Raw genomic sequence first — 14,164 nt, 5'->3', positions numbered from 1 at the left:
TTAAACAAGGGTTGAAGGGTTGTTTATTTAAAGAAAAAGGTCCACGTGTACAAAAGAAAACGTCTCCACCTCCCTTTGAAAGATTGTTTCTTGTAGAAACGTCTTCATTTTCTGTCCATTTCCAAAATGTAAATAGTTCCAACTGTGAATACTATATATATATTTTTGTTTCTGGGATTTGCTACAGAAGTACAGCTCATTGAGATCAATGTAAAATGGGTGGTAAGCATTGAGCTGGTGGCAGTAATTTCAGCTTGTGTCAAGCTTTTTTTATGTTGTAAATTCTATGAAAAATTGTTTGCAGTGTGGAGAAAAAAAACGGTGCGTAATCGGCATTGGGAAGGGGATGGAATCATCTGCCTTCTTCTCATGTCTATTTATTTGACAACAGATGTATGAAAAGAAATACATGAAAAATAAAGGCAATTTTGCATACAATGACAAACCACCAATTTGTTAATTAAACCATTTTGGGCGGGAACCCCTTTTGGTGTTAGCATTATGTTATGCTTTAGCTATTGAAAAATAGATCTACAAGCTCATAGCGTGCCACCAAGTGGCGCGCTACGAGCTTGTAGGTCTGCTATTTTTGACAAATCAAAGAACGACTGACGGAAACATAGCTTTTTCAGAAAACTGTCAGGATATAGAAGACATTTTTAGAATCTGATCTCAGGTCAAAATGGGTTAAAACAAAATGACCATGATACTGACCACTAACCTGACCATGATACTGACCACTAACCTGACCATGACACTGACCACTATCCTGACTATGATACTGACCATGATACTGACCACTATCCTGACCATGATACTGACCACTAACCTGACCATGATACTGACCACTAGCCTGACCACTATCCTGACCATGATGCCAACATGATACTGGTCATATGCCTACATGATACTGACCACGATGCCAACATACTGACCACCACTATCCTGACCATGATGATGTCAGTAGCCTGCCCTATGTCGTTTTTCATGGCTTTCCAAAACGGAATATTTCAACGCTTGATTTAACCACTTTTCCAAAGATCCGAAAAAATAGAGACCCACACAGTTCGATTTGGCGTGCTCCAAATAGTGATGAAAATCATGCTTTTCGACGACATACTATAGAGTGTCAGGGTCCATTTGGTTACATTTGTACACAGACTTAAATTTACAGTGAGGATTTTACCAAGTAGGGACAGTGATGCTGAAATCCATGCTAATGTCTATGGATTAAACATTGCATCGAGATTAAACAGATTTATTCTATATATATTCTGCGTACATATTTAAAGTTGCATTAGTCTGCACATGTGCTTTGCAGTGTTTATTTATTCTGTATTTGAGCCGGGCCACCATTTGATGACATTTAGCCTCTCAGACCCAAAACTTTAGCCGATTTTGTCCTCAATTCCATGCTGTATTGATGTTGGTACCATTAGGAGAGATAACAGGGAAACGATCAAAATAACAATTATTCTACATTCGCTAATTGTGTAGACTTCTTGTAAACTTAGTAATAGAGATGTTTAACAATAATTTAACTTGAGAGTTAAATTATTATTATTATTTTTTTAAACGTAATTTTTATTTGCAGATAAACATAGAATTGCAGTCTGTAAGGGTTCATATTCATCATTAACAACTTTAACAAGTAACCTAGATATTCCAGTCCATTCATGAATGTCCAGTATTATCATCATCAGTGTCGACCTGTTGATTTCTATACTCAGTCCATTTCTCCCATCTTCTGTCATTTTACACTCTTAAGAGATCTAAGGGACAAGGGTCCATTTGGTTACCAACTCTCCCATCATTTAGCTGCATGGGGACCACCTGGAACCCCCTCTCAAGGACCACTGGTGGTCCCTGGACCACTGGTGGAAAACCACTGATTTAACCCATTTTGGGCAGGAACCCCTTTTGGTGTTTTAAACATGTTATAATTTAGCCATTGAAAAATAGCAGATCTACAAGCTCATAGCGCGCCACCGAGTGGCGTGCTACAAGCTTGTAGGTCTGCTATTTTTGAAAAATCATGAAAATGTGCCTCAAATTTGGAATACATTTTTTCAGAACGAACGTTTTTAACTCAAATCTTTGCTTCTGGAGGGTCCCTGGAACAACATATTTTCCAGATGGGGGTCTCGGAGGCCAATTACAGATCATTTTTGGGGTCCTTGACATGAAATATTGAGTGATATAGGCCTAGAAACAGGCATTTCAGAAAACTGTCAGGATTTAGAAGACACTTTTTTCAGGCCTAAATGGGTTAAGCCAGCGTGTGTCGGTGAGCTCAGTGGAGGCGCGGTGGTGGTGGGTTGGCGGCGTTCTCGCAGCACATGGCCATCTTCCTGGTGGCTCTCCGGGCGAAGTGGAGCTTCCCGCGCGCCCTGATGACCGCCGTGTACTCGTGGGACTTGAGCTTGCCGTAGTAGTCGGAGAACTTGTTGTAGAGGATGGAGATGGGCATGCCGTTGAGGATGATGCCGAACGAGATGCAGCCGAACGCAAAGATGCGCCCGAGGTTGCTCTCTGGGAACATGTCGCCATAGCCCACCGTACACAGACTGACCTGAGAGAGAGAGAGAAAAGGGGGATGGATGGATGGATGGATAGATAAATTAGATAGATAGACAGACAGACATACGGTATAGAGCGTCGCAGTCCCGCCCCCTTGAGAGACCCGGAAAAGAATTCCCCGTTCATTTTCCTCATAGACTTTTCAGAAAGTATTTATTTAAAGACGTTTACGCCGCGGACAAAGCCAACTCTTGTCGTGACAAATCATGACAATAAACACATGTTTTGGGCCAAACAAAGAATTAGAAAGTAGGAAAAAAACGGCAGGTTACAACACTTTTTTTTTGTTTTGTTTTTCTTCTTTGTAATTATTCGTTTGGTCCAAAATATTGTGTTTGTTGTCATGATTTGTCACGACTCGAGTCGGCTTCGTACGACACTTAAAAGGTCTTTAAATAAATACTTTTTGAAATGTCTATGGGAAAACTGCATTGGGATTCATTTCCTGGGCCTCATGGTGGGGGCGGGACTGCGACACTCTATACTGATACTAGATAGATTGTAGATAGATAACAGATCAGATAATATCATCGTGAGCATAATTGAGGAGGACCACCAATTATTTGAAGATAGGTTGAAAATGGGTGACGTCGTCTTTTAAGAAATAGTGAAAATAGATCTACAAGCTCACAACACACGCGTGTGTGTGTGTGCGTGTGTGTGTGTGCATGTGCGTGCGTGCGTGCGTGCGACTCACAGCAGCCCACCACCATGCGTGCGGTATGGAGGTGAAGTTGGTGTTGTGGACCTCGTGCTCCACAGTGTAGACCATGGCTGAGAACATGGAGATCGCTACAGCTATGAACAACAACAAGCAGCCCACCTGCAGGAGGAGGAGGAGGAGGCAGCGTTAGCCCTTCTTCTACAAATGTCTTATTTTTCATTATTCTTATTTATCAGTTCTCAAACTTTTTTCATCTCAAGGACGCCACAAAATGTATTTGGCCGTCGACCCCCCATCTCAAAATCTTTTCTTCCAGAGACCCCCCAGATGTAAATAATTGAATTAAAAAATTCTGCCTTAAAAGAATATATTCAAAGATTTGCATTGGGCACATAGGAGTCCATTGGGCCACTCAGGCACAGGCTCAGTCAATTGAGATCTTGCCCAGTCTAGCTTCTGAAAGACAGAGGCTAGACTGCACATGCTAGACTTCTTTACTATCCTAGGGGACACGGGGAGAACATGCAAACTCCACACAGAAAGGCCCTTTCGCCAACCCCACCTAGGGTAAGGGCGCTGATGACGCAGAAAACAGTAAACACGCCCACAGGGCCCCCAGCGGGAATCGAACACGGGACCTTCTAGCTGTGAATCAACTGTAGATTTAGTCGAAATTTGTCAATTAAAACTAGATTAAAACTAACTATTCAGGTGACTTAATGGAATTGTATTCAATAGACTATGACAAACTAAATACAAATTTGCTGTCAAAATTAACACTGGGGTGAGGATACAGAAGAAGACGACATCTGGCAAACGGGTGACTGGAGTCTGGAAGGGAGGGCAAATAGACTGAAACAGACTTCGCAACACTCGCTTGCCTATAAGGGCTTGCTCGGCGATGCCTCTCGTGGCTCAAGTCCACTTTAGACAGCATGCCTCCGTCATTTTATTTTTATTTGTTTGTTTGTTTGTTTTTGGTAGAGCCGTCAGGCCCGTCACCCTTTTACGTCTTGGATTTGAGAACAGCACTTCCGCTTCCCTTCTTGACCGCGGAAGTGCCCGGCACCGTTTGGCGTTAAGGTCACATCAACACAGTTCACAATATGCATTTTGAGGAGTGACAGTGTGTTGAAGAAGAAGAGAAGAAGACAGAAGAAGAAGAAGAACATACATTAACATACATACATTAGAAGTACACCGAGCCAAACCTGTTGGTAACACTGCCTCAGTGTGAAGCCAAATGCTCTGAGTCCTGTGGAGTGACGAGCCAGCTTCAGAATCCTGAAGATTCTCATCAGACGCGCAATACGCAACACCTGGCCTACCTGACAGGAGGCGAGAAACACACAAACACAGAATAATAAGAGGGCACAGTGGGTTTTTGTTATGGGTTTTGGGGGCATGCACGAAGTCCAGACTTGGCTGCCACATGACATCACACGGGAAAGCCAGATGTTGGAAGCTCTAGCGCGTACCGCCCCTCAAAAATGGTATCCAATGCTTCCCTGCTTGGAACTCAGGATAAAGGTTATGTCCGTAAATATGTCAATATGTCTGTACACGGACAAATGTGCCTGTGGCAAGACTTGGCCTCGTCCATGGCAAATTCTAGATTTTGTTTTACACATTATAATGTTCTTATTTTATAATTTACTGAGTGTCAATCTCCAGATTTTCTGCACAATATGTATGACACTGATTTACTATGACACCATGGCACATAGGAGTCCACTAGGACAGCGTTTCTCAGACGTTTGATTTCCAAGGACCCTGATAACTCTGAGAGTGTACAAATGGACATTTGTATGCATGGCTTGGTAATTGGTTCCAAACTGAAGGCTAATATTACACATTTTATTATGACAAGCTCGGATACTTTTATAAAACTTCTCCCCAACCCCTAAACCTATACATTAGGTTTAGGGGTTGGGGTTAGGGGTGTGCGTGCATGCACCTAATCTCTAATTATACTCACAATGACAATTTCTCAAATTTGACTATATACCTGTGGAGAGTCTGGAGACTCTGGAGGCAATAAACACAAGTGCACGCACGCACGCACGCACGCACGCACGCACGCACGCACGCACGCACGCACGCATAGTTTTGTCTTAAAGGACCACTTCACCACTTTTCAACCTATCTTCATATAATAGGTCCTCACTAATAATAATGAAAAAATGGGGACATTTTTTTCTACTCATGAGGTCTGTGTCTCATAACCGTCTTCCAGTGACATCATCGATGGGGAATACAAGCTAATAGAAACTGCAGGTTTTCTAGTCCTGAAAAGTTGCAATGCAAAAATGGAAGCCATCATTCTCACGATAATGAAAATCTAAATATTTTTGTAAAAAAATCTTGTTTAAAAACAATCTGCCTAATGATGATGTCACTGGAAGACGGTTTCTAAACTGCCCACAACCCTCCTATGAGACACAGACTGAGTAGAAAAAAATCGTGCCATTTTTCATGATTATTAGTGAGGACCTATTATATGAAGATAGGTTGAAAAGTGGTGAAGTGGTCCTTTAACACTCCTGCACATTGTCTGTCAAGTCAAGATTCAAAATCCAATATGCATTGTGCTTGTCGAAAATGCATGTCCAATGAACCCACTGTTCACCCACTCTGCTTCATATAATAATAATATAATAAACTTTATTGTCCCGAAGGATATTTGTCTTCACAGTCTGTTCAAACACCCACATCAAAAACAACACATAGCACATAACACCAAGACAATACAAAAAGATGAGGTCCCCACTGCTTACATAACCATCCCATCATACATGTACGTTGTATACAGAACCATCCTATCGGCGGGGCAGTTCGTTTAACCCATTTTGGGCGGGAACCCCTTTTGGTGTTATGCTTTAGCTATTGAAAAATAGCAGATCTACAAGCTCATAGCGCGCCACCGAGTGGCGCTCTACGAGCTTGTAGGTCTGCTATTTTTGAAAAATCGAAGAACGACTGACATAGAAACATAGCTTTTTCAGAAAACTGTCAGGATGTAGAAGACCTTTTTAGAATCTGATCGCAAAATGGGTTAATGGCTGAGGGGACAAATTAAACTCCTGCTAAAACGGACCTTTTTCCATGGCAGCAAAGGTTCTGTATCTCTGTAGGTAACTCGTCGGTCTCACCTTGCCGACCTGGGCGGCCGTCTCTCTGTCCCAGGTGTCTCTGAGCGTGTGCTCGTCCATGCAGCTCTCCAGGACCATCTGCAGATAGAGGGGCAGGATGGCGATGAGGTCCACGGCGTTCAGCATGCTGCGTCCGAAGCGCCGCAGGTCCGGCGTGGACACCAGACGCAGCAGGTACTCCACGGTGAAGAAAGCGATGCAGAACATCTCCATGTATTCCATGTACGACCTCCCGCCGAGCTCCTCCGGTGACGTCTGAAGTGCGTCGTTCATTTCATTCGTTCGACAGGGGACGATACAAATATCACAAATATTTACATACAAGTAATAGAGGGTATGCGCGTGACATCATCATCAATCCCGGAAGTTATGCAGGAATGCCTACTGAGTGGCAAAAAACGACTTTCTGGCCTTGACAGACCATACATCCAAACAGAAAAGTCCTATTTGATTGCATTAAATAACATTAAACAATGTTAAACTCACTTTGCCTGTTGCTTTGCCACTCGATTTGCCACTCGCCATTCACTTTAAGCATGCGCATACCCTCTATAGTACTCCACTTACAATAAGCAAGAAGTTCTATTATCAAGTTAAAAATGTTCACTCTGAAAGAATGTATATATATATTCAAAGATTTACGCCACGTCTCTCCAGCTGTGTCCATCATCCACCAGAGACAGCTATACAAAAGCATTCCACAAATTATAGTCATAAAATAAATGACACCAACTAAACATTTTAAAAGGATCCCTGACATCATAATTATTAATTACCCCAGCCGGTGCCATATTTGGTCACGGAATATCAACCCAAACTCCATATAGGTAGTGATTGTTTTAAACTCTAGAACAACCCTAGAATCCCAGCCAAAAAAACGTTGAGAACGCCCTGGGATAGGATACAACAACTCACACGCGCATCAACGCACCTTGTACTGCATCTCTTCTACTGTGTTGAGTGTCATGGCCACCAGGGACACCAGCACAAAGAAGGACGAAGCAACGCCCATCAGTTTGGCGAGGACGGACGAGAACGGTTTCTCCATGAAGTTCCAAATCTTTCTCCTGGTGGGTCCCAACACCATGCCATGGAACAACTCTTCATTCTCCTCCACCTCGATCTAAAGCAGGCCAAAGGAGGACAATGTAGCTGTTGCGGTTTACAGCAAAAGAGAATAGGATGATAGAACAGAACTAAATAAATAAAATGGTAAATGGTGCATTTATATAGCGCCTTTATCCAAGGCGCTTTACAGAGATTGTGCATTACATTCACCCATTCACACACACATTCATACACCGATGGCAGAGGAAACCATGCAAGGCACCAACTAGCACATCGGGAGCAATTATGGGTTCAGTGTCTTGCTCAAGGACACTTCGACAGTAACTCTGAGGGAGCCCGGGTTCGAACTGGCAACCTTACGGTTTCCATCCAGCCACTCTACCCCTGAGCCACCGCCACCCCGCCCACATGTATATTCTGAATTGGTTAACTACTGGTAATTGCCAGCAAAATGCAATTATGCCACTAGCTTTATTGTTGTAATTTCTATAGCCAATTATATAGGGATGATATTTGACCTAGCCTAGTAATTCAATTCAATAATTGATTTTCTGTAAATGATTCACTAAAGCGGTGTATTTCATTGGGCCTTTTGACTGTCAGCTTTCAGGAAGAAATAATACAAAAATACACAGGGAAGACATATTTGCATATTATAACCACACCCAGCTAGGGGTCTAAATTAGAGTAATGTTAACTCCATAGAATAGACAGACAGACAGACAGACAGACAGACAGACAGACAGACAGACCTCAGCCTCCAGGTCTCTCTGTATCTGCAGCTGCTCGTTGAGGTCGTCCTGTCTCTCCTCGAAGCCGATGCGACAGCAGCGCTGTGCGTTCTTCATCCTCACGCCCCAGTAGTTCAGCTCCTCCACGTAGTTGCGAGGACACAGCTCCTCTTTGATCCACAGCACTCCAGTCCTCAACGGCAACAAGTACAACGGCAACAAGTACACGCACATGTCATGTCAGATTGGCATGGCAGTGGCGTGGCAGTGGCTGTGTGTGTGTGTGTGTGTGTGTGTGTGTGTGTGTGTGTGTGTGTGTGTGTGTGCGCGTGCGTGCGACCCACTTATATTACACAGAGTGTAAGACATTTGTTTACATTATAAAAAATAAATTAAAAAAAATGTTTCTCGATTATTCGATTGACCTACATGAGCGAGATTAAGTCGGTTATTGCTTCTAACATATCGCTTTTCCATATATTTTGGTGTTAATTTCCCATGCAGCCGCACTACCTGTAGAAGTTAAATATGTGGTGGAAGACTTGGGGGTCTCTGTCGAAGAAGAACTCGTTGCTCTGGAAGATGTAGTCGTCACACAGGTCCAGCCTCCTGCGGTGGTCCGTGGACGTGGCTAACCGACCAATGCGAGTCTTTGGATACTTGGCTGCTAGCCGGTAGGGCATGTGGTATACCTGGACCAAAAGACAATAGAATACAATTAAAGAGTTGATGCCCTGTCACCACGCGTGCGTGCGTGCGTGCGTGCGTGCGTGCGTGTGTGTGTGTGTGTGTGTGTGTGCGCTTGCATGCATGTGTGCGTGCGTGTATGTGTGTGTGCACACACGTGGCGTGCGTGTGTGCGTGCAAACTGCATGCATGTGTATACTGTATGTGTACTGTATGTGTTTTGCATGATTCTATGTGTGCGTGTCTGCATTATTCTACGTAGAGTGTCTGCACAACTTGTGTGTATTTAACACGTGTGTGCGTGCGTGCGTGCAGGCGCGCGCGCGTGTGTGTGTGTGTGTGTGTGTGTGTGTGTGTGTGTGACAGAGAGAGATAGAGAGAGAGAGAGAGAGAGAGAGAGAGAGGGGCAAGCTGGGGGCGGTGAGGAGATGATTAGAGAGAGGAAAGATGAAGATAGATATGAGTAGTATGGAAGGGAGGGGAGGGGAGAGGAAGGGGGGGGGGGGGTCTACTACAAGCTGTAATAAGTAGAGATTTAACCTCGTAATGGCAGGATAACATGTACAGCGACTTAAGGCTTTGCTACAGTATGATTATGACCTAGTTCCAGTTCTTCAAACATGCCCTGACGTCCAGTCTCTCTCTCTCCAGTTGTGTCCATCATCCACCCAGAGAGAGAGAGAAAGAGAGAAGAGAGAGACACACACACAGAGAAACAGAGAGAGAGAAAGAGAGAGACACACACAGAGAAACAGAGAGAGAGAAAGAGAGAGACACACACAGAGAAACAGAGAGAGAGAAAAAGAGAGACACACAGAGAAACAGAGAGAGAACCAGTCGAACAACCATGGCTTGTTTTAAGACAGGGGTCTTCAAGGTTTTTCAGGCCGAGGACCCCTCAGCAGAGAGACAGATGGAGCAGGGATCCCCCAATACATATTGTATACAATTGTGTTGCAGATTAAACCTTTTTGTTTCTCTTTATTTTTTTTATTTTTTTGTCAAATAGGTTTTTATTGAGAACAGATTATAAATTGTTGTAGATTAAACATTGTGATTAAATTACATTTTTCTTTTATAGAAAACAAAAAATGAAAGAAAAAATACAAGGACAAAAAATAGAAAGAAAACCCTCAACCCTCCCACCCATACTGCTCAGTGACACCGCATACTATAGAATAATATAGTAATTTGAAAAATGGAAAACATCTGAAAGAAAATGTCGTACAGTCAACCATATCAGTGGTATCCTGTCTATTAATTGTTTCTACTCAAGTTATGGACAAGGGGCAGCCAAACCTTATCAAATTGTCTCTCCCTGTTTCTCAGGAAATACCTTATTCTCTCAAGATGAAGTGTACTAGTCATTTCATTTAGCCAATGCTTAAATGCAGGAGCCTCCTCCTTTTACCAGTGCGTCAAAATTTGTTTTTTTGCTGTAATCAGACCATATGAGAAGAGTTGTTTCTGTGCCCTCGTCAACCTAGGCATGGAGTCTGACAAACCCAGAATAATTAGTACAGGATCGGGGTCAATATGAATACTCAAAATATCAGAGAGTGTCTCAAATATCTTAATCCAATATCTTTGCATCCGAGGGCAAAGGGCGAAGCTGTGAAGAAGATTTGCATCTATTGCATTACATTTGTCACAGTGCGAAGAAATATCTGGGAATATGTTATGTAATTTTAATTTGGAATAATGGAGTCTATGTATGACTCGAAACTGGATAAGGCAATGTCTGGAGTTGATAGAGCACGCATTAATTTCTTCAAGGCTGTCTTCCCAGAGCTCGTCTGAAATTGAAGTCCCCAGCTCATTTTCCCATGCCAACTTAATAGCTGATGTAGTAGGTATAGGTTTGCCACTTGAAATGATTCATAAAGATGTGACACCCTCACGCCTGGTACTATATTATTAAGAAGGAACTTATCTAGGGATGTTTCTCTTTATTTTTAATAGATTTCATAGACAGCTTCACTTGTTTGACAGCGGTGGCATCAGTAAACCCTCAATGCTTAGTAAACTTAACCTTTGGCTCTGTACTTGGTCAGCTCTTTTTTCCTCTACACACCAACCTATTCGCTGACCATAGTTGATCTACAAGGTCAAAACGCCTCGTGCTGCTGAGGAAGTTCTCCTCAGATGCTAGGGTTCAAGAAAGTAATGTAACAAAGATTTGCCGTACCCCTCTTATAGTAACTCTGAGGACCACCTAGGGTCCCAGACCCCCTGCCGAAGAGCCCTGTTTTAAGACATTATAGGCCGACTTCCAAGAACTACTGAGTTTCAGTAGTATATTTCATAATTCAAACGGGTGAATGACTGTACCTTGCCTCCGACGTTGATGGTGAGTGTGTAGTGTTTGGGGGGAGGGGAGAGGAGCTGTGTCGGGGCGGACACACATCTCTCCTCCTCTTCGTCTTCATCATAATCGGCGTATGGATCATAGATGTCTCTGCCCGCATTCTGTTCACAAGCACAAAGAGGACGAGGTGAAGAGAGGGAAGATGAAGGTATAATTATTTAAAAGAAAAAGAATGAAGTGAGGGGCGCTCTTATCATCGTACATCATCATATACATCGTCTCATTCCGGCCAATCGGAATTCGCGTCCTCACCGCCGTCTTTAATGTTTGTGTTATGCAATGTTTGTGTTTACACAAACACTCAAAATTGTCCATTCATTCTCGACGGCATTTAATGTTTGTGTTGGGACAAAGTTTGTGTTTACACACACACTAAAAGCTGGACATAGGATGGACTAGCGCCCCTCAAAAATGTAATTATGTCAATCTGCAGGATCCCCATGTGGATCTCAGACTTGTGTATCCAGCCTGTGTCATCTTCTGTTCTATGACGTCACATATCTATGAAGCATATCACTCTAAATCCGGGCACAGTTGCATCTCGATCAGAGCCCCATTGACAGCCGTACTAAAACATTTATGAAACTGTAAAATAAATCAAACATCACACCCGTGTGAAGTGAGGGGCGCTCTTTCTTATCATCGTACAACACATATGACGTAAATTCTCCATTCTTTGTGTAGGACGAAAATAGCCGATTTTACACTAACACAGCCTCCTGAGCCTGCCACCGCTGTCCCACATTCTGACACAATCACACACTGACACACAGACTATACACACACTGCAGAGCCACTGCATAATAATCTAAGAAAAGCTACACAATTTACGGAACTTTAAGAAAGAAAGAAAGAAAGAAAGAAAGAAACAAGCAAGCAAACAAACAAACAAACAAACAAAATTAAGCAGAGTGTACCTGCATGGAGGTGTGTGGTTTTCGGCATGGCTCCATGTTGTCATTGATGTTGTGTGTGGACAACTAACTGCACTTACAGCCTTTTCTCTCTCTCTCTCTCTCTCTCTCTCTCTCTCTCTCTCTGTGTGCGTGCGTGCGTGCGTGCGTGCGTGCGTGCGTGCGCCGGTTCAACAGTGTGTATAGAGGAGATCAGATTGAATCTTGTAAAGCCGATTTATGAATATATGGAAGCAGTTCACTCAGCCACGTCACAGTGAGATTAAACACCGAGAGGTCACTCATTACTCCTGTCCTGGGCCAGTTTGTAGCAGTGCTGCGTGCGTGTGTGTGTGTGTGTGTGTGTGTGTGTGTAGGCTAGTATTAAATGTGTTGCATGGTCACATGTGCGTGCTCACACACACACACACACACACACACACACACACACACACACACACACACACACACACACACACAGTCAACTAAATCCATATTCTAGGGCAGGGGTTTTCAAAAGGTGGTCCGTGGATATATTGCATGTGGTCCCTGATCATTCATTTAGTAATGTAAGATTTGTTGATTTTCTTTTTCCACTAGTTGAGAAACAGTGAACTGAATGACCTGCAGGTGACCTATGATGACAGTTCATGTATATAGTCATTTACTGACAAGTTGGAGGTAAAGAAATTCAACAGAAAAGGGAGTTAGAATCTCAAGAGGGGGAAATACACCGCACTGTTGTGACGAAAAGAGAGTTGAGCCAGAAGGCAAAGCTCTCTGTCTACCGAGCAATCTTCGTTCCTACTCTCACCATATGGTCATGAAGTGTGAGTCATGACCGAAAGAATAAGGTCACGAATACAAGCGGCCGGAATGAGTTTTCTTCGACGGGTGGCTGGCATCTCCTTAGGCCAAATTCCAATACCGCAACTTTCACACTCGCTCACTCCCCTCACGTCCTCCACTCGCTCCTCGGCTCCGCCCCCAGCGAGGAGGAGTGGAGGAGGAGAGGATTCAATGCGAGGACAGAGTGGTGGAGTGGATTTGCCTCTAGAATCGGAATGTACTCCGCTGTCATTTCAAAGCGACGGCACATTCCGCGATCACTTATGACGTGAATCAATTCAATTCAATTCAAAGGGCTTTATTGGCATGGGAAAACATACGTTTACATTGCCAAAGCAAAAGTGGTGGAACAATACAGTGTCACACAGCTGGATCACTGGAACTCTGAACCCAGAGCCATACAGTCTACAGAATAGACAATTCATTTTTGTGCATGTAACCGAGGCCAATGTGTATGTATTGGTAACATGTGCAACAAGGCTATTTATTCCTGAAATAGTGAATAAGCGCCAGGATGCGCACACTTTTATATTATATGATTGTGAATGTGAAGGGAATTCCTGACCTGCCCGCAGCCCGCGTTCCTTTTTGCTCGTATAAATAACCCCCCCCCTCCTCGGACAGTCCCTCCTCCGACAGTCTTTGCAAATAACGGACACTATAACAGGAATTATTATAGGTAGTCTCTCTGACTTACATATTCAGTTCAGTCCACATATAAATAAATACATATTTGTCACCGTCATTCATAGCAGTCTGTGCATTCAGGCATGCACAGAGAGAAATTAACTATAGCTTTTGAGGTGCGCACAATATAGCCTACTTTTATTATGCTTATATCACACAACGCAATAAAGCCAGTGGCTTGTTGTGGTCCTTTCACTTTCACATAGGCTATACATAGGCTACTGTATCATTCTGAAGCTCTGCTCTATTAATTCAGCGAAAATGTGTCTCTTCAACAAACAGCAAAGCTTTTTAGTTTAATGTGTGTGCGTGCATGTGTGTGTTGGGTCAGCGACAGCGTCTCATCAGCCGCAGCGGCCGGCAGCTAGTGGATGGGGGGGGGGGGTGCATAGTATCGGGTTTCAAGCAGTGTTTTCTGTGCCACATGTGGAGGAGGCGGACTTATGTCACTGGAGAAGGAAAAAAACATGTACACGTGATGCGGA

The 14,164-nt window shown here is 43.4% G+C and overlaps 1 protein-coding gene across 1 annotated transcript; it reads right to left on the bottom strand.

The window, feature by feature from the left end:
- Positions 1 to 979: 979 nt before the first annotated feature.
- Positions 980 to 12,486, bottom strand: kcnv2a (potassium channel, subfamily V, member 2a). The gene is made up of 9 exons (XM_079523669.1): positions 12,168 to 12,486; positions 11,214 to 11,351; positions 8,709 to 8,887; positions 8,217 to 8,388; positions 7,328 to 7,519; positions 6,397 to 6,651; positions 4,456 to 4,572; positions 3,278 to 3,403; positions 980 to 2,572 (listed from the first exon to the last, which is right to left on the bottom strand). Exons 1-9 carry the CDS (start codon positions 12,201 to 12,203, stop codon positions 2,294 to 2,296), a joined length of 1,494 nt encoding a protein of 497 aa, XP_079379795.1. The 5' UTR covers positions 12,204 to 12,486; the 3' UTR covers positions 980 to 2,293.
- Positions 12,487 to 14,164: the final 1,678 nt, after the last annotated feature.

Source organism: Electrona antarctica (assembly GCF_951216825.1).
Source record: "Electrona antarctica genome assembly, chromosome: 16".
NCBI lineage: Eukaryota > Metazoa > Chordata > Actinopteri > Myctophiformes > Myctophidae > Electrona > Electrona antarctica.
The sequence above is the reverse complement of the archived record's forward strand: the minus strand, read 5'-3'. Positions and strand labels throughout refer to the sequence as shown.